The sequence below is a fragment of the Trichomycterus rosablanca genome, chromosome 14 (assembly GCF_030014385.1).
Source record: "Trichomycterus rosablanca isolate fTriRos1 chromosome 14, fTriRos1.hap1, whole genome shotgun sequence".
Taxonomy (NCBI): Eukaryota; Metazoa; Chordata; class Actinopteri; order Siluriformes; family Trichomycteridae; genus Trichomycterus; species Trichomycterus rosablanca.
This window is the reverse complement of record NC_086001.1, coordinates 9,685,130-9,707,793: the sequence shown is the minus strand read 5'-3', so window position 1 is coordinate 9,707,793 and position 22,664 is coordinate 9,685,130. Positions and strand designations below refer to the sequence as shown.

Genomic DNA, 22,664 nt, shown 5'->3' with positions numbered 1-22,664 from the left:
ATGTGTCAGTTCACTCTCCTCAATCGAGAGGAGGCATAATGCAATCAGGTAAAAATTGGACACGCTAAAAATGAGGAGAAAATGCATATAAAAAAAGAACATGAACTTGGGCTGGAGCGGTGTAAAGCACACTACTGTCGGACTCAGCGAAAATGCATTTTATCTACAGTATATACTGTTACCACTTGGCCCTTTGTCAGACAAATCTTGGATTAGTGACAACTGTAAAGTTTAGTGGATAAGAAATAAAGTCTTTATTACAACATACAGTGGGTGACAACAGTTTTGGGAAGACCCAGTATTGAAACAAAGGTTAATAAGGAGATGATTGGCAGACTATACTGCATATAGCCATTTCTTAAATAAGACATACATCAATCAGCCATAACATTAAAACCAGTGACGGGTGAAGTGAATGACAATGAGTATCTCTTCACACAGGCTCCGGGTCGACAGGTGAGATATATTAGGCAAAGAAGTTGTGTGTGTTTGAAGCAGAAAATATGGGCAAACATAAGAATCTGATCGACTTTGACTACTTTGTACTTGTGGCCACTGGGTCTGAGCATCTTTGAAACGGCAGGTCTTGTGGGGTATTTCCAGCATGGAGTGGTTAGTGATCAAAGGAAGGACAACTGGTAAACTGGTGACAGGATCATTGGCGCCCAAGGCTCATTGATGCATTTGGGAAGCAAATGCGTGACGTTCTGGGCAATGTTCTGCTGGGAAACCTCAGGTCCCGCCATTCATGTGGATGTTATTTTAACATGTACCATCTACCTAAACATTGCTGCAGATCAAGTACACCACTTCATGACAGTGGTATTTTTTAATGACACTGGCCTCTTTCATCAGAATAATGTGCCCTGCCACAAAGCAAAAATTGTTCAGGAATGGTTTTAGGAACAAGACAATATGACAAGGACACATGAGTTCCATTTTCCCTCCAAATTCCCCAGTTCTCAATTCAATATGTGGATCTTTGGGAAACGTGGAACAAAGACCACTAAGACCACTGCTGCTAAAGCTGTGCTACAACAGAAAAAAACTTGTGGAGTCCATGCTTTATGCATGACAAGGGGGACCTGTGATGTAGTTTTGTGCAGGTTTAAAATGTTTGATACACATACAAGAGACAAAAAACCTGAATAGATGACTGGAGCAGGTGTAGTCATTCATTCATTCCTTGTCTGTTTTACCACCGCTTCATCCTATTAGGGTCACGGTGGGTACAATTCACTGGGCCAAAGGCAGGACCAAACTCCCTGGACAGGTTGCCAGTCCATCACAGGTCAAATACACACAGAGACCTAGAGGAACTTTAGTATCTCCAGTTAAAATGACTGCATGTCTTTGGACTGTGGGAGGAAACCAGAGCACCCAGAGGAAGCACATGCAGACACTAGGAGAACATGCAAACTCCTGGGAGGTCCTGGGTGATAGTTCTACCCACAGAGCCACCAAGCCATCCGCAGCAAGTGTAGTGAACTATACAATTAAGCAACTAAGTTTGAAGTTAGACTATCTGTTCATGGTTTGTGTTAAAGGTATTGGACTTGTTGGGTTTAATCTTTAGGGATAAAGGTTCAGGGGCAAGGGCGATGCCCATACACTATGCCCATACACTATGCACAGGCGCCTCTATCTGCTAACCAGTGTCCTTAAACAGCGTTTGAAGACCCCACCCTCATAGTCCGGTTATACCACCCAGCAGACACGGCGGCCAATTAGTGTCTGCTGCAGGCACTGCCAATTATACCCGCTAGATGGAGTTTCGAACCGAGAAGTTCAGAATCTTGGTGCTGATGTGCTAGCGGATATCCCGCTGCGCCACCTGGGCGCCCTGTGATGCATTTTAAGCATGTATCTTTATTATATTATTTAATAAATTATAGGTAAGGCCCTACCTAATTCACGGCCGTGAAAAACGCACCATGAACTGTAAAATAAGCCATTTCCTGTGTAATACCTGTGTAAAATTCAAAATTCAAGGTTTGTGTTTAGCGATTTAACATTTTTCATTCGCATAGCGTATAAAATATGAGGCAAAATATGCAATATGAGGCAGTCCTAGCAATCATACGGCTTCATAATTAAGTTAGTATAACAGACTTTTCTGTGGTGTAGTGTGCTGACAATGTTTGATGTATGTGTTTACATATTAGTGCATTTTGTCCCTTTGGGGATTCCATAATTAATAGAAAAGTGTGCTTCTCTACATATGTGATCATCTCTCTGTAGTCTGTGCTTGAAAGAACCAGCCAGTAATGTATTAAGCTCCTAATAATTTGTCTATGTACAGTTTATTTCTTACTTTATAAACGTAGCAAACTCTAAAGACGCTCGGTTACACTAGCAAGTGGTTAGGCAAAATGTCCAAGATGTTGAAGTCTTAAACGGCTAAAAACACCACTCAGGTGACCAATTCTGTGGACACAGGAGGGGGTGTGTGTCAAAACATGGATGTCACTGAATGTTCTAGGTTTACATTCAACTATTAAGGTAGGCTGTGCTGTATATTGTAGCTTCCATTTATTCTATCATTCAATTTATGAGTGTAATTTAATGACTGTCGTGAAATGTGTCACTTTTCTGTAAAGATCCGTGAAATGTGATTTTTTTTTAAAAACAAGGTCCATGAAATTAAGCACATTTTCCCTTGAATTTAGTAGGGCCTTAATCATAGGGCATTTTTGTGTTTGTGTGTGGTTTGGTGCAAGAGCAAGAAAGCAATTCTGTCATCGTAAAAGAATGAATACTTTACGCAGATTTGCTGAGACACTCGTCTTATTACTGTAAATGGTTTGTTTATATAATTGAGCCAAATCAGAAAACCATGAGAAACAAGAAAAAATGAGAAAGTCAAAGAGAGAAACAGAAAGACATAAAGGCCGAGTGGCAGAACAAGAAAAAGGTAAAGTTTCACAATAGGAGCATTATTGTGTAAATGAACCTTACACACACTTGTTTGAGTACAAACTGATTGTTAATGTAATGCGAGCTCCGCGCTAGTGTGAGAGTGTGTTGAGTGTATTGAGGGTATGTTAGGCGTACAGTGGGATCATGTAAGAACAAGTTTACCCTTATAGCGCAGGGATTAGTTTCACAAAGCACCTATTTTCTCTCGTCTCATTCTCTTCCTGTCTCTTTCTCACACTTTCACTCTGTTTCTCTTTCTCGCTCTCTCATTTTTCTCCTCGTACTCTCGCTTACTTGCTCTCTCTCTTTCTTGCTCTCTTATGAATGAACACGTTGAGCTGTTCATTCATTTCCCCAATAAAGAACTCACACCGAGTGAAGTTTCAAAGTGAGTCATTATACTTGTGTGTGTGTGTGTGTATGGTAAACCAGGTTTTGGCTCAGTGCCAGCATGGTAAAATAACCACACTGTAACCGGCAGGCTACACACACACACACACACTTATAATGAAGTGACGGTTTATGAGCAGTGGTCTCATATTACCAAAATTATGGTTCAAAGCTTTCTGGTTTGGGTTCAGGGGCTAGGCTATTGGGTTAAGAGTTTAGAATGACAGGGCTACCATTTATGATTGAAGCTTTAGGGTTAATGATTAAGTGGCTAGTGCTGGGTGTTTATGGGGTAGAGTTTGGATTTAAAAAATCTGGGTTTGAGAGTGATGGTCTGATGGTAAGGTTAGGGTTAAAGGTTATAGGTTTTGGGGGATCATGATGTAATTGTGAGGGTCTATTTTAGTTATTAAAGTTAAGATTGGCAAAGTCGATGGTTTACATGTCATGGTGGATGGACGGACGGACGGACGGACGGACAGACAGACAGACAGACAGACAGATAGATAGATAGATAGATAGATAGATAGATAGATAGATAGATAGATGGGTGGCTGGATGGATGGATGGGTAGATGGATGGATGGATGGATGGATGGATGGGTAGATGGATGTGGATGGGTAGATAGATGGATGGATGGATGGATGGGTAGATGGATAGATGGATGGGTAGATGGATGGATGGATGGATGGATGGGTAGATGGATGGATGGATAGATGGATGGATGGGTAGATAGATGGATGGATGGATGGGTAGATGGATAGATAGATGGATGGATGGATGGATGGGTAGATGGATGGGTAGATAGATGGATGGATGGATGGGTAGATGATGGATGGATGGATGGGTAGATGGATGGATGGATGGATGGGTAGATAGATGGATGGATGGATGGATGGATGGATGGGTAGATGGATGTGGATGGGTAGATAGATGGATGGATGGATGGATGGATGGATGGATGGATGGGTAGATAGATGGATGGATGGATTTATGGATGGATGGGTAGATGGATGGATGGATGGATGGATGGGTAGATGGATAGATGGATGGGTAGATAGATGGATGGATGGATGAATGGGTAGATGGATGGATGGATGGATGGATAGATGGATGGATGGGTAGATAGATGGATGGATGGATGGATGGATGGGTAGATGGATAGATAGATGGATGGATGGATGGGTAGATGGATGTGGATGGGTAGATGGATAGATAGATGGATGGATGGATGGATGGATGGGTAGATGGATGTGGATGGGTAGATGGATGGATGGATGGGTAGATAGATGGATGGATGGATGGATGGGTAGATAGATGGATGGATGGATGGGTAGATGGATGTGGATGGGTAGATAGATGGATGGATGGATGGATGGATGGATGGATGGGTAGATGGATAGATAGATGGATGGATGGATGGGTAGATGGATGTGGATGGGTAGATGGATGGATGGGTAGATAGATGGATGGATGGGTAGATAGATGGATGGATGGATGGATGGGTAGATGGATGGATGGGTAGATAGATGGATGGATGGATGTATGGGTAGATGGATAGATAGATGGATGGATGGATGTATGGGTAGATGGATGGATGGGTAGATGGATGGATGAAGTGGTAGATAATAATAATACATTCAACTTATATAGCGCCTTTCATAATACCCAAGGACGCTTCACATAGTAGTTACAGTCAAGAACAACAATCAAATAAAAACACGAGAATGAAAGTGTTGAGTAAACAAAAACGTTTTAAGAAGAGATTTAAACTCAGAGAGAGAGGAAGAGAGACGAAGAGGGAGAGGAAGAGAGTTCCACAGTGTCGGGGCAGCAACACTAAATGATCTACCACCCATGGTGGTCAACCTAAACCTGGGTATAACCAGGAGACCAGCATCAAACGATCTTAGCCTGCGGGAAGGGACATAGCGATGTAAAAGATCAGCCAGATACAAGGGAGCCAGACCATGAAGTGCCTTGAAAGCGAGCACTAAAATTTTATATTGGATACGTTTTTTGACAGGGAGCCAGTGGAGTTGTTCAAGTACCGGGGTGATATGTTCATGTTTTTTTGACCGGGTCAGTACTCGGGCAGCAGCATTCTGAGCAATCTGCAAGGGTCGGAGGGATTTTGAAGGGAGTCCATAAAGGAGAGAATTGCAATTGTCAAGTTTTGAAGTGACAAAGGCATGTACCAGGGTCTCAGCAGCTTTAAACGAAAGGAACGGACGCAAACGGGTGACCTTTCGAAGCTGGAAGAAGGCAGACTTTGCCAATGAATTGATATGTGGCTCCAATGACAGGGGAGGGTCGAGCAGCACCCCGAGATTACGTGCCTTAGCCGAAGACTGAACAGAGATACCAGCAATAGTGAGGGATGTGTTAGTGAGAGAAGAGACAGCCAATTTGGAGCCGATAATGAGATACTCCGTCTTATGGGCATTCAATAGAAGAAAGTTTGCACACAGCCATGAGTTGAGATCACAGATGCACTCGGTGAGGGATGGGGTGGGAAAGAATCAGATGGTATAAGGTTTAGATGAACCTGGGTGTCCTCAGCGTAGCAGTGAAAGTTGAACCCATGGTGACGGAAAATTTCACCAAGGGGCAGGATGTAAATAAGAAACAGCAACGGTCCCAATACTGAGCCCTGGGGGACACCCTGCTTAACAGGAGCAACATCAGATGTGTGTTTACCTATGCCAACGAAGTGATGCCTATCAGATAGATAAGATTTAAACCAAGTCAAAACTATGCCGGAAAAACCAATGTCAGAGAGCCGGGTTATGAGAATTTCATGGTTAACCGTGTCAAAAGCAGCAGTAAGATCAAGAAGTAAAAGGATAGAAGCAAAACCTTTATCAGAGGAAAGAAGAAGGTCGTTGAGTACACACAAAAGTGCAGTCTCTGTGCTATGACGGGCACGAAAACCAGATTGAAAGGTGTCAAAAAGATTGTTAGAATTCATGTAGTCTAGTAGCTGGGATGCCACGACACGTTCCAGAATTTTTGCAATAAATGGGAGATTAGATATTGGTCTGTAGTTACTTAATATGGAGCTATCTAAATCAGGTTTTTTAATTATGGGAGTAACAACAGAAGTTTTCAGAGCTACCGGAACATGATACAAATAGAGGGCAACAAAGAAGAAATAACTTGCTTGAGAAGAACTGTAGGAGCAGGATCAAGGAGTGAGGTAGTGGTCTTGGAACCTGTTATAATTCTAGTGACGCAGACAGGATTGACAGATGCAAAAGACGCAGTGTGCAGGGAAGAGGAAGTACCGAAAGAGATTGGAGATGAGAGAGAGATTGGAGATGAGAAATCATTACATGTCTGATCATTCAGTATATCCTGGTAGATGTTTGAAACTTGGTCCTTGAAAAAGTTAAGAAATGCATTACATAAATCCGATGATGGAGCTAGGGAGTCTGAGGGGGGACGTAAAAGTTTATTCATAGAAATAAAGAGTCGCTTGGGATCCAGGCCTGCCTTTGTAAACTATCTATGGGTAGATAGATAGATACATGGATGGATGGATGGATAGATAGATATTATTTATTTATATTATATTTTATTATTTATCAACCACATGAGTTTGATTAGCAATTAATCTACTTTCCACTTGTGCTGCATCACTGGATTTAAGATTTAGGGTTGTTATTTTATTGTTAATGCTTTTTAAGTTTATGGTTTGAGGGTTAGGGTTTATGATTTAGGCATAGTGATTTAAAGTTTGGGAATTAAAATCTTCGGTTCAGGATTATTGTTAATGTTTAAGACTTCATGCTTCAGGGTTAAGCAGTTTAACATAAAGGGTCAGCCAAGTCAAGTCAAGATTATTTGTCTAGCGCTTTTTACAATACACATCGTCTCAAAGCAACTTTACAGATTCCAGGTCTATAAACCCCTAATGAGCAAGCTGAAGGCAACAGTGGCAAGAAAAAACTGCCTGTATATTTTAAAGAGGAAACCTTCAGAGGAACCAGACTCAACGGAGACCCATCCTACTTGGGTGGCCTAGAGGATATTCTGAATTTAAATTAGATTAAATAAAAACATACAAAAGACAGAAAAATACAATTAAGATTAAAGTCCGATGGCGAGTTTCTGGATGTTGTGAGTGCCATCAATGCAGATTACTGCATTGGAACAGCATTGTTGGGATGGCAGCCCTAAACCACATGTGGGTGGAATGATTCATATCAGAACCCTCTCAGAAGAAAACAGAATGTGTAGTTTATATAGGATTTAAACAAAATAATTAATCAAAAAAGTAATTTGTGGTGAGTATAGCATGACACACAGGCACCTGCAATCACTACAGCAGAATTTAAAATGAGAACTTGAAGATACATTGGGAGTTTAGGGTTTTAAAGTTTGAAAAGGTACATATAAGTAAGCAATACAGCAATGTCATTATAATGTCAACTTAATATAGGGCAGTTCTATAGGAATGCCTGTGTTTGTCACATACACATGCGCATATCCCAGCTTGTTTGGAAGCTGGGGTCAGAGCGCAGGGTCAGCCATTGTACCGTGCCCCCGGAGCCAAAAGAGATGGCTGCATAATTGTGTTTTACTCACCCTGTCATTATGTCTTTGTTTCAGACACCTTATGGAGAACAAGATCAGCATTATTGAGCGTGGAGCGTTTCAGGACCTGAAGGAGCTGGAGAGACTGTGAGTGACAAAAAGTGCTTTACTACTCATGAGGTGTCAGAGCCTGAACATTATGTCCAGTGAAACCACCAAAAATCAGTTATCACCTGTTCTACTTCACAGGTGCTGCATTCTGCAGTGATCTGTGGGTGATTGGCTTATTAATTATTAATATTTTAACTTTTTTCATCATATTTATTTATATTGCTGTTATTTCTAAATATAATTTATAAAATATAAAATATTTTAAAACTGACTTCATTTGCATATATTATCTATCTATCTATCTATCTATCTATCTATCTATCTATCTATCTATCTATCTATCTATCTATCTACAGTATATACACCAATCAGGCATAACATTATGACCACCTTGCTAATATTGTGTTGGTCTCTCTTTTGCTGCCCCATACACAACAAAGTGTGATGCTCTGTGTATTCTGACACCTTTCTATCAGAACCAGCATTAACTTCTTCAGCAATTTGAGCTACAGTAGCTCGTCTTTTGGATCTGACCACACGGGCCAGCCTTCGCTCCCCACATTCATCAATGAGCCTTGGCTGCACATGACCCTGTCACTGGTTTACCACTGTTTCTTTCTTGGACCACTTTTGATAGATACTGACCACTGCACACCGGGAACACCCCACAAGAGCTGCAGTTTTGGAGATGCTCTGACCCAGTCGTCTAGCCATCACAATTTGGCCCTTGTCAAACTCACTCAAATTCTCACGCTTGCCCATTTTTCCTGCTTCTAACACATCAACTTTGAGGATAAAATATTCACTTGCTGCCTAATATATCCCACCCACTAACAGGTGCCGTGATGAAGAGATAATCAGTGTTATTCACTTCACCTGGCAGTGTTCATAATGTCATGCCTGGTCAGTGTATAACTTATATTTGCAGCTATTCTTTTCCATTCACTAGTATTTCTCTTCATCAGATCAATTTAAAATTAGGAGATAATGTAGCAAATACTTCACAGATATATATTTTTGACTTTTTTACTTTCAATATCTTGCAGCTATTTCTGAAGTATTTTGGTTTACTTTTGAGTAAATACTTTTAAATTACATCAGACTGAGGATATTTGCAAACATTCTTTAATGACTTAAAAATTTAGATATTTCTACATCCCTCTAGTGTACAGATATTCTAAATCATTCTGGTGTACAGATATATTTGACTCTTTTCTATTTGTGGGTATTTCTGAAGCACTTCAATTTGCACATTTTCAATTTGCACTTGCATCTCTTTAGTTAGCAGGTATTTCTGAATCAGACATTTCATAGTCACCAACTAATTTTACACCACATTGTTCAAGGTTTGGACACATTTAATTGAATGAATGAAGGAAATGCAGCTAATAAGTGCTTAAGTAACTCCTCATCTGTTCTAAAAGCATCCCAAGTGTTACCTGACTTAAATCTATTGGCTTTGATTTGATTAACACACATTCGGGGCACTGTGAAAAGAAATGCATATGCCTTGTAAAAAGCAGACCCCAATATGACTAGATGTGTCTGTGCATTTTTTCTTCACTCTTAATGTTGAATGTCACTTGAATGCAGCGTATTAAATAAAGGAATAAACATGTGTAGTGTCTTGAGGTTTAAATCACTTACCTACAAAGATGTGACCATAATTTGTAGTGATGTTCCTGCTTCTGTTGATCCATTAGCCATTACTGTAGATTACTGTAGTTTACCAAGAATCATAAGTTGATGGTTGTGTCAGTATTGCTGGGATTTTCAGCTCTGGCTTTAATAAAGACATAATAAATAAAAAATCTTGTTATATAATGATTACACAATGATCTATCTAGCTCTTAAGGTGGTGAAAACGCACGTCAGTTAAAGAGTATTTGAATAGCACAGGTTTAAGTACTGCCACCATATAAGTGGCATATAAATAGCACAAACAATAAGTCACAGTTCTTTCATCTGTCAGCATGATCTTGTGTGGTTAATCTATTGAAAACTGTTCTGTTTGTCTAGGTGTGTATGAATGTGTCTGAGAGTGTGTTAGACTACGCGAGCCCGTACATTAACAGTGTGTTGTGGGTTTGTGCGTAATGTAGGTTAGTGTTGTGGTCTGGAGAATTTGACGAGGAGACATTGTTGTGTGACAGCCAGCTCAGCCCTAGGGAACGCACACACACACACACACACACACACACACACACACACACACACACACACACAACTTTTTCTGAGAGTGACAGTGGAAACTGGAATTACGCTCTTAAAGCTTTCAACCCCCCTTGCCCATTTTCCCACTGGGTAACTCCCCCGCCACTTACATTCCACACACACACACACACTCTGAGGTGGCTTATCTTTACACGATGTGAACGTGTGTATATGTGGGTGTGCTGGAGTCAGTTTAAGTTTATATTTACACCTTCTAAATTGTACATCTTTAATTAAAGTGCCAATATATCACATACACAGATGGACTGACAGGCAGACTGACAGACTGGTTTGATATATAAATAGAAACACAGATAGATATGATTAAACAGACAGACAGACATATAGCATATACAAAACTATTTAATAGATACAGCTGAACTCAAACATTTACATACATTTACATACATATTTCACAGCAGTGTTGATATTTCACTGATTTCTGCTACTGGTTTACCTGGTTTAACAGTAAATATTGATAGTGATCAGTCACTGAGTTCTGGGGTTAATTTGCCTATAAATTGTTCACTGTAATGACTGTTACGATAGTGGTACAACTCTGTATTACATAGTGATTGCAATATGCCATGCGTAACATACACCGACGAGGCATAACATTATGAGCACTGACAGGTGAAGTGAATAACACTGATTATCTCTTCATCACAGCACCTGTTAGTGGGTGGGATATATTAGGCAGCAAGTGAACATTTGATCCTCAAAGTTGATGTTAGAAGCAGGAGAAATGGGCAAGTATAAGGATTTGAGTGAGTTTGACAAAGATGACTGGGTCAGAGCAAGTCCACAACTGCAGCTCTTGTGGGGTGTTCCCGGTCTGCAGTGGTCAGTATCTATCAAAAGTGGTCCAAGGAAGGAACAGTGGTAAACCGGCGACAGGGTCATGGGCGGCCAAGGGTCATTGATGCACGTGGGGAGTGAAAGCTGGCCCACGTGGTTCAATCCAACAGTCGAGCTACTGTAGCTCAAATTGATGAAGAAGTTAATGCTGGTTCTGATGGAAAGGTGTCAGAATACACAGTGCATCACAGTTTGTTGCATATGGGGCATAATGGGGTCATAATGTTATTTCTGATCAGTGTATCAAACAGTTTGCCAGTTAAAACACACTTTTCTCAGCTAATTAAAAGTTCAGAACAATTTTATGTTCCATCTTTTCTAAAAATGGGGTTTTAATATATAACCAACAATTTGGTTCCAAATCTTTCCTAAAATTTCCACTGGGTTATACAACTTAATAATTTATTCCTTTCGACTTGGGGGTCATTCGTTAGGGGTCGCCACAGGGGATCATTCGACTGCATATTTGATTTGGCACAATTTATGCGCTGGATGACCTTCCTGGCGCAACCCTCCTATTTATCCGGGCTTGGGACCAATGTCTAGGTTCACTTAGGATTCAAACCTCCGGACCTCCATTACCATTATAGCACATGAGCTCTTTAGTTTTGATAAATAGAACTGACTTAATAATTTAGTAACCCCACCATATCTTGTGGATGGGAGCATTGCCATCCTGGGAAATCCCACACCTATTTCTGTAATCTGTATTGATTTGGAGATAACTCTCCGTCTAAGGGAACAAGTGCACCTAAGCCATCCTTGTTAGAGCTTTATGATTGTTTTTGCCCTACTAACATTTTGTCCAGAAGTCTTGCCATCTTCCCAATTGAATTTTTGTAATTAATTTAGCATATATCAACAAAACAAGCCCCATATTTCAACAATAAGATCAGCACTTAAGAGAGTTATGTTAATCACCTTATTGGTTAAATCCTCAAAGCAGGCTGGAGAGTTCCTCCACTTGGTTCAGAAGCTTAAATGGATTTTAACACAAACATATCCAAGCCAGCTAGTGTAACTACCCAAAATAAGGTCTACATTAAATTATTCAAATAAAGAAATTAAAAATTATGAATATACAACAGGTATATCAATAAACTGGCAAAACACTAAGGGTGTGTTCGAAAACCTAGTGTGCTCTCTACATAGACAGCATTTTACGCCATCCTATGCGCGCTCCTGAGAAGGAGGCTGTTTGAAATCCTGGATGCCTTAAAATGCTGCCTAGTAAGGTATCTTAAAATTTCAACAGTATTTTGAGTGAGGAACGAGGGAGCATCTGATGCTGCCTTAGCGGTGAAGGCAATCCCAGCATTCAGTGCGGCACGACTATTCTCACAAAAAAAATAACAAATATGGCGGACTATGCAAAGCAAAGAATGTAAATAAATCTTCAAATGTACATTAATTATATAATTGATTTTTAATTTGTATAAACGTGTACAACTGCATGTATTTGCAAGTTTGGGCTTGTCAGGGACAGTTTAATCGTTTTCGGTACACAGAGGGAGATGCTAGCGCGTTGTGTCACCTCATCCCATTGGTTTGAATGGCATGATGCCAACTGTGTTAGCTTAGTAAGTGAAACCCAATGTTATTGCTGTCTAAGTAGTGCATTTGAATAACCTTACTTATAAGTAGATGACTTATTAAGATCCTCTCTACGTCAGCTGCCTATGTAGACAGTAAGACAGCAACACACCCTAAGTATAAATTAACTTCATGTAACTTTAGTAACAGGGTTAAGAGAAGAAGAGCCAACTGAATAGATTGACATCATGTTGACAGGTCCAGCCAAATATTGCAGTAAATTAGTGGAGAAATGAATCAACATCACTGCTCTGCAAATTCTTCAACCTCTCAACACCTTTACCTCTCTATGACATTTCCAGGTGCCACTGAGGATATTTTACCTACCAGCATGCATAAAGAAAGCTGAATGAGGGAGCTTTTACACCTCGATTCTTGCTGTTGGGGATGATACTCCTGGCTGGCATTAAACCAGTTACTTGTAACCTTTTTCATAAAGAACCGTTCCTATAATGGTTTTCAGGAACCCAGTCTCTTGCAGAGGCATGTTTGCCTAGTTTCTGTTTTGTCAACAGTGGAACAATGTGGCTGCTTAAATGTCAAAACTCACATGAAAGATGTTTTTTAAATTACGGATTACCATGCAGTCAGGCACTGGCTGGACAATTTCAGTGAAAGTTGAATTGGCCTTGTTGATGTAACAGTCTTTGATTGCCAGTGGTTCCTACCTCAGACTAAAGAACAGCACAATAAGTCATCTACTAAAGAACTAAGAACTCAAGAGATCTAAAAAGTATAAAACTGCTGGAGTGGATGGTATGTTTTGTTGTTAAGAGTCAGAATATAAGCATAACTTTAGTGACGGACCACTTCACCATCCTTCCAATTAATGTTTGATTACATAGAGGTAGGAGTAGGCACTGTGGCTCGGTGGGTAGCACTGTCACCTCAGAGAGTTTGCATGTTCTCCCTGTGTCTGTGTGGGTTTCCTCCGGGAGCTCCGGTTTCCTCCCACAGTCCAAAAACCTGCAGTCAGGTTAATTGGAGACACTGAATTGCCCTATAGGTGAATGGGTGTGTCTGTGTGTGTATGTGTGTCTGCCCTGCGATGGACTGGCGCCCCGTCCAGGGTGTTACTGTGTGCCTTGCGCCCATTGAAAAGCTGGGATAGGCTCCAGCACCCCCCGCGACCCTAATTGGATAAGCGGTTAAGAAAGTGAGAAAGTGAGTGAGTGAGTAAATAGAGGTAGAGTTGGGTGGAGTCCTGTGCCCTAGGGCCCAGAAGTTATCTGTATAGCTACTATTTATTAAGTGCCATAGTTGTTGTTGCTTCTACAACCGTAATTAAGTTAGCAGTATGTCTGTATTTATAAAGAGCAGGAGTAACATTATTTCTCTGATATAAAGTGCAGCATATGAATCAGTATTTAACAAGCAAGCAAAGACAGCAAAGACATTTTGGGCCAGATCCGGCCCAGTGGCTGCCAACCGAGAGTTCCACAGTTGGCTTACCACCCACTACCCATAATAGTTTTCGCTGACTGCCGAGAATTGGCCAAAGAACACGGTCTCAGTTGCCAGAACTATGACAACTCTGCAGCCGCTCGGCCATAATTGGTAAAAAGAGCAAATATGTACAGTGATGTCATCTCAGAACTACATACAACAGTACCCATAATCAGTAAACATATTCCAGTGTGCCAAGTCTTAAATGACAGTGTGGAACATAGGTAATATGCAGGAAAACAAGTCTACAGTGAGAGTCAGTGATGTTCTGCCGAGCCTGGGACAGCAGGTAAATATATCAGTTAACCAACACTGCTGAGGTTTACATTGCCCAGATGCAGGGGAACTACAATGCCAGACAGCTGTGCCAATATGCGGGATGCCACTGTTGGATTATAAGTTAAATATTTGTTGAAGCGGTAGTGGTTTATATATATATATATATATACAGTGTATCACAAAAGTGAGTACACCCCTCACATTTCTGCAATTATTTTATTATATCTTTTCATGGGACAACACTATAGACATGAAACTTGGATATAACTTAGAGTAGTCAGTGTACAGCTTGTATAGCAGTGTAGATTTACTGTCTTCTGAAAATAACTCAACACACAGCCATTAATGTCTAAATGGCTGGCAACATAAGTGAGTACACCCCACAGTGAACATGTCCAAATTGTGCCCAAAGTGTCAATATTTTGTGTGACCACCATTATTATCCAGCACTGCCTTAACCCTCCTGGGCATGGAATTCACCAGAGCTGCACAGGTTGCTACTGGAATCCTCTTCCACTCCTCCATGATGACATCACGGAGCTGGTGGATGTTAGACACCTTGAACTCCTCCACCTTCCACTTGAGGATGCGCCACAGGTGCTCAATTGGGTTTAGTCCATCACCTTTACCTTCAGCTTCCTCAGCAAGGCAGTTGTCATCTTGGAGGTTGTGTTTGGGGTCGTTATCCTGTTGGAAAACTGCCATGAGGCCCAGTTTTCGAAGGGAGGGGATCATGCTCTGTTTCAGAATTTCACAGTACATGTTGGAGTTCATGTTTCCCTCAATGAACCGCAGCTCCCCAGGGCCAGCAACACTCATGCAGCCCAAGACCATGATGCTACCACCACCATGCTTGACTGTAGGCAAGATACAGTTGTCTTGGTACTTCTCACCAGGGCGCCGCCACACATGCTGGACACCATCTGAGCCAAACAAGTTTATCTTGGTCTCGTCAGACCACAGGGCATTCCAGTAATCCATGTTCTTGGACTGCTTGTCTTCAGCAAACTGTTTGCTGGCTTTCTTGTGCGTTAGCTTCCTTCTGGGATGACGACCATGCAGACCGAGTTGATGCAGTGTGCGGCGTATGGTCTGAGCACTGACAGGTTGACCTCCCACGTCTTCAACCTCTGCAGCAATGCTGGCAGCACTCATGTGTCTATTTTTTAAAGCCAACCTCTGGATATGACGCCGAACACGTGGACTCGACTTCTTTGGTCGACCCTGGCGAAGCCTGTTCCGAGTGGAACCTGTCCTGAAAAACCGCTGTATGACCTTGGCCACCATGCTGTAGCTCAGTTTCAGGGTGTTAGCAATCTTCTTATAGCCCAGGCCATCTTTGTGGAGAGCAACAATTCTATTTCTCACATCCTCAGAGAGTTCTTTGCCATGAGGTGCCATGTTGAATATCCAGTGGCCAGTATGAGAGAATTGTACCCAAAACACCAAATTTAACAGCCCTGCTCCCCATTTACACCTGGGACTTTGACACATGACACCAGGGAGGGACAACGACACATTTGGGCACAATTTGGACATGTTCACTGTGGGGTATACTCACTTATGTTGCCAGCCATTTAGACATTAATGGCTGTGTGTTGAGTTATTTTCAGAAGACAGTAAATCTACACTGCTATACAAGCTGTACACTGACTACTCTAAGTTATATCCAAGTTTCATGTCTATAGTGTTGTCCCATGAAAAGATATAATGAAATATTTGCAGAAATGTGAGGGGTGTACTCACTTTTGTGATACACTGTATATGCGTAGATAATACATCCAACATCAGTGCATGACGCATGACCTCTCAATGCCATTTTAGACTGAGGCACAGTTACTCTTCAAAATCTGGTTGGAAAACACAAAGCTGATCCACATATGAACTCACCCCGGCAGGTATAAAGATGCAGTCGGCTACTGCACACGTGTCGGAGGGGGAGTGTGTTAGTAACGGCTCTCCTCAGTCGGACATCAGCAGAGGGGAAGCGTAATGCAATCAGGTAATTGGATACGTTTAGATTTGGAGAAAAAATAGGGGAAAAATGCAAAAACAAAACAAAACTGAAAAGCAGAATCAGAAAAGGCAGACGTGCAGTCCATTGATCTGTAGTTGTTGTGATGCCTTGTGGTGTGAAATGCAAAAACTCCCTCTGCAGCAGTAACAGCATCTTCTCTGTTACCCGGTCTCACAACATAGTTTATGAACCTGATACACTCTCTCCTTTAGCTGTAGTTGTAGTTTTGTGTTTTTGATGAACTAGCACACTTTGCAGGTCATGCATCCTGCTGAACGAGACCTAAACACAGACATTTTTTCTGTAATTCATCACACAATAGTTCATTTACCTGACACACCCTCTCCTGGCTGTTAAAACCATAGGGCAGTTGTAGCCTAGTGGTTAAGGTACTGGACTAGTAATCGAAAGGTCGCCAGTTCAAGCCCCACCACTGCCAGGTTGCCACTGTTGGGTCCTTGAGCACAGCCCTTAACCCTCAGTTGCTTAGACAATATACTGTCACAGTACTGTAAGTCGCTTTGGATCTGCTAAATGCTAAAAATGTAAATGTAAACCCGCAAACAGGGCGCCAACTCTGTATCAATGCCTATTTCAAAATGAGATGTTGAACAAGCTAATGGTCAGGTGTCCACATACTTTTGACCATATAGTGTAAGTGTAGTGTTAGTAACAGTTGTTTGTTTTTTTGTTTATTAGGATTTTAAAGTCTTGTTTTACACTTTGGTTACATTCATGACAGGAACGGTAGTTACTCATTACACAAGGTTCATCATTTCACACAAGGTTATATCAAACACATTCATGGGCAATTTTGTATCTCCAATTCACCTCACTTGCACGACTTTGGACTGTGGGAGGAAACCGGAGGACCCGGAGGAAACCCGCGCAGACACGGGGAGAACATGCAAACTCCACACAGAAAGGACCCTAGTAACAGTTGATTAGCATTATACAATAAGTGCTATACTGGGAGCATTTGGAACCCTAGCAATACCATTCTTATATGTATAGCATAAGGAGCAGTAGTTTTAGCATTATCTTGCTGATGATAAGTGCAGCATTAAAAACAATAGTTAGCTAGGGTGACCATACATCATCTTTTTCCCGCCATGTCCTAAAACTAAAAAAAAGCGTTCAGCTGGGATTTCTAAATCAGCAAAAATGTCCATGATTTAGTGTTTTTGTCTCGGTTCGGGATACTTGGGAAGCAGAATGCATGACCTGCAAAGTGTCCGGTAAATGTGCTAGTTCAGCAAAATACAAAAGTGCACGGAGAGAGTCTGTCAGGTAAATCGGGTCAAATAGAAGATGCTGCTACTGCTGCAGAGGGAGTTTTTGCATTTCATACCACAAAGCATCACAACAGATACAGATCAATGAACTGCACGTCTCCCTTTTTTATTCTTAAACAGTGCCAACATTTCCAAATGCACGTACTAAAATAGAGGTCAACGCAGTGATAGCACCACATTCTTGTTGTTTGCATTATCTTTGTAATATGTTTATCAGTTGCTGTTGTTAGCACTATCCCTTTGTACATTAGTGTAGCGTTAACAGAAGTAATTAGCAATTTTTTATCTGTTATTTTTGTATGTGCATTTGGAGTCTCGTTATAATGATTTAGAATGCTATAGACAGGAGCTTTAGTAGTATGGCTTTAGTGTTAGCAGTGTGTGTAGCGTAGCTAAAGTCATCAAGTGTGTAATCGCTCCCACTGTGCAGGAAGAAAAGCCACTGCATAACTTAGAGGATTAAACACACACATGCTTTATAAAGACCGTCCAGAAGTGTGTATTTTTGTGTGTGTGGGTATGTGTGTGTGTGTGTGCATTTGATGGGGGACATTTAGATATGGGGTGTGACAACCCCCTATGGGGTGGAAAAGTGGACTTTCTGTTACACACACACACACACACACACACACACACAGTCTCTCTCTCTCGGTCACGGCTAGCTGGGCATGAGTAATGCAGTCAGGTATGTAGAGAGCTTATAGACTGACTCCTTTTCTCTCCTGATGCTTTCTATACCTAAATCTTCATTTAGCAACATTTAAATCCATTTTTGCAAAGTCAAAAAATAAAAGTGGTTCCATCAACTACTTTCATGTGAAAATTCATAGCATGAATAGGAATAAAAGAATACAATACATACAATGCACGGCTGTTGTTGACAGACCATTGATTTACAAATGTTGGGCACTTATGCTGAATATAAGGTTAGTGGGTGCAGTTCTGTTCATACAGCCAAATCAGTCATGGTTCCAAGTTCTAGATTTAAATCTGTGGGTATTAAATAAGTGGCTTTTACACACTTCGTGGCACACACACACACACACACATATGCTAAGCATATTTAACTAACAACTAAAGAGGAAAATATTATTACATGTGTTCATGTATTTTAAATACAGTTCTCATAATCTACAGTGGTTATTGAGTGGTTGTTAAAAATATTAATATATTGAAATATTATCACAATATTTGTGATAGATCAGCACTGGATAACATCAAGAAACATTGGATCAATGTTAGTTCCTGCTTCCTATTCTAGGATACAAAACACTTTCTTTAAACACACACACACACACACACCTATATGTGTACATATTTATATATATATATATATATATATATATATATATATATATATATATATACAGTATACAGTGTATCACAAAAGTGAGTACACTCCTCACATTTCTGCAAATATTTTATTATATCTTTTCATGGGACAACACTATAGACATGAAACTTGGATATAACTTAGAGTAGTCAGTGTACAACTTGTATAGCAGTGTAGATTTACTGTCTTCTGAAAATAACTCAACACACAGCCATTAATGTCTAAATGGCTGGCAACATAAGTGAGTACACCCCACAGTGAACATGTCCAAATTGTGCCCAAAGTCTCAATATTTTGTGCGACCACCATTATTATCCAGCACTGCCTTAACCCTCCTGGGCATGGAATTCACCAGAGCTGCACAGGTTGCTACTGGAATCCTCTTCCACTCCTCCATGATGACATCACGGAGCTGGTGGATGTTAGACACCTTGAACTCCTCCACCTTCCACTTGAGGATGCGCCACAGGTGCTCAATTGGGTTTAGTCCATCACCTTTACCTTCAGCTTCCTCAGCAAGGCAGTTGTCATCTTGGAGGTTGTGTTTGGGGTCGTTATCCTGTTGGAAAACTGCCATGAGGCCCAGTTTTCGAAGGGAGGGGATCATGCTCTGTTTCAGAATGTCACAGTACATGTTGGAATTCATGTTTCCCTCAATGAACTGCAGCTCCCCAGTGCCAGCAACACTCATGCAGCCCAAGACCATGATGCTACCACCACCATGCTTGACTGTAGGCAAGATACAGTTGTCTTGGTACTTCTCACCAGGGCGCCGCCACACATGCTGGACACCATCTGAGCCAAACAAGTTTATCTTGGTCTCGTCAGACCACAGGGCATTCCAGTAATCCATGTTCTTGGACTGCTTGTCTTCAGCAAACTGTTTGCGGGCTTTCTTGTGCGTCAGCTTCCTTCTGGGATGACGACCATGCAGACCGAGTTGATGCAGTGTGCGGCGTATGGTCTGAGCACTGACAGGCTGACCTCCCACATCTTCAACCTCTGCAGCAATGCTGGCAGCACTCATGTGTCTATTTTTTAAAGCCAACCTCTGGATATGACGCCGAACATGTGGACTCAACTTCTTTGGTCGACCCTGGCGAAGCCTGTTCCGAGTGGAACCTGTCCTGGAAAACCGCTGTATGACCTTGGCCACCATGCTGTAGCTCAGTTTCAGGGTGTTAGCAATCTTCTTATAGCCCAGGCCATCTTTGTGGAGAGCAACAATTCTATTTCTCACATCCTCAGAGAGTTCTTTGCCATGAGGTGCCATGTTGAATATTCAGTGGCCAGTATGAGAGAATTGTACCCAAAACACCAAATTTAACAGCCCTGCTCCCCATTTACACCTGGGACCTTGACACATGACACCAGGGAGGGACAACGACACATTTGGGCACAATTTGGACATGTTCACTGTGGGGTGTACTCACTTATGTTGCAGCTATTTAGACATTAATGGCTGTGTGTTGAGTTATTTTCAGAAGACAGTAAATCTACACTGCTATACAAGCTGTACACTGACTACTCTAAGTTATATCCAAGTTTCATGTCTATAGTGTTGTCCCATGAAAAGATATAATGAAATATTTGCAGAAATGTGAGGGGTGTACTCACTTTTGTGATACACTGTATATATATACAGTATATATATATATATATACGTATATATATACTGTATATATATATTAGGGCTGTCAAACGATTAAAATTTTTAATCGCGATTCATCTCAGAATTTCGTATAGTTAATCGCGATTAATCGCATAAAAAATAATCTGTGTAAATGTTATAGAAAACAAGGATTTTTAAGTGAAATGTTACAATTAAAATGGTGAACACATATTATGCTAAATGTACTTATGTTAAAAACTGCTGGGACAAGAGAAAACTGTAAGGGAGTTTTATTCACTTATATACTAGGCAGTAATACTATCCAGCAGAGACCCTTGACTTCGTATATATGTCAGATTGTAGGTTAAAATTTCTCCATCAGCAAACATTGTAGATCAGCGGTGCTTTAGGTGGAACAAGGCGTAGTTATTGTAACAGACTTTTCTGTGGTTGTATCGTGACAATAGTTTGATGGACGTTTCTACACGAAGTGAGTGTGTTTTGACCCTTTGGGGCTTCCATAGCATGCTTGGCTAACGCGAGGACTCTCGGTACCGTAACAGAAGAAGTTAATAAAAGTGTTCTGCTTCCGACAACTTGTGAATATACCGTGTATTTATTTCTTTATTAAGCGAGTGCATCACTACGACGCTCGGTTACATTATGATAACAAACCGCAAATGAAACAAATGGTGGCAAGTCCGCCACACACTTTGAGAAACGCTGTCTTAATGAGAAATGCCGTGCACGGTCAGGTCTCCACATGAACTACGGATGACTCGCAGGGCCAAATAGAATTTGCGTTAACGGCACTATTTTTCGCGTTAAATTGAGATCGCGTTAATGCGTTATTATCGCGTTAACTTCGACAGCCCTAATATATATATACAGTATATATATACTGTATATATATAGGTAGATGGTACGTGTCAAAGTACCATCCACATAGATGGCAGGATCCAAGGTTTCCCAGCAGAACATTGCCCAAAGCATCACACTGCCTCCACCAGCTTGTCTTCTTCCCACAGTGCATCCTGGTACCATGTGTTCCCCAGATAAGAGACACACATGCTCCCGGCCATCCACATGATGTAAAAACAAAAATGTGATTCATCAGACTAGCAGCCCCATACACAACAAACTGTGATGCACCGTATATTTTGACACCTTTCTATCAGAACCAGCATTAACTTCTTCAGCAATTTGAGCTACAGTAGCTCGTCTGTTGCCTTCGCTCCCCACGTGCATCAATGAGCCTTGGCCACCCATGACCCTGTCACCGGTTTACCACTGTTTCTTCCTTGGACCACTTTTGATATATACTGACCACTGCAGACCGGGAACACACAACAAGAGCTACAGTTTTGGAGATGCTCTGACCCAGTCGTCTAGCCATCACAATACACTCACCCATTTTTCCTGCTTCTAACACATCAACTTTGAGGATCAAATGTTCACTTGCTGCGTAATATATCCCACCCACTAACAGGTGCTGTGATGAAGAGATAATCAGTGTTATTCACTTCACCTGTCAGTGGTCATTATGTCATGCCTGGTCGGTGTACAATCTAGGCATATTTAACTAACACCTAACTAGGATCATATTATTACATTTAATCACGTATTTAATTACAACTGAATGGTTGTTAAAAATGATCAATATATTCAAATATCATCCCAATATTTCTCTGATAAACATGGATTGACTATTTTTGGCTTCTGTATTATAAGCACATATCAGAAGCATTTGGAAATTGAGACCTATTTATCTGAAAGTGATGATTTTTATTATGTTTGTAGATGTGGCTTATGTATGATCATACAGTTCATAATTTCTTCAGAAAATACATTTCTATTTTATTTCATTCTTCAGCTTAATCAATAATTCACAACTCTTAGATGGTAGAAACCCTCGTTTTTTTCAGAACTTTCTAGTTCCTGCTTCTTATTCTAGGATACAAAACACTTTCTTTAAAACACACACACACACTTTCCCACACATTCCATCTATGCGGTTACGGTTCATTCTAGTGTTATTAGTTTGATTGGCAGCTCTGT

At 41.0% G+C, this 22,664-nt stretch overlaps 1 protein-coding gene across 1 annotated transcript in view; it reads left to right on the top strand.

The window, feature by feature from the left end:
- The window catches only part of slit2 (slit homolog 2 (Drosophila)), a 107,463-nt gene that overhangs the window by 9,124 nt on the left and 75,675 nt on the right, over positions 1-22,664 (top strand). The window contains exon 3 of the mRNA XM_063008169.1: positions 7,924-7,995. Coding sequence (XP_062864239.1) covers positions 7,924-7,995 — 72 coding nt within the window. The remainder of the gene's footprint in view (positions 1-7,923; positions 7,996-22,664) is intronic.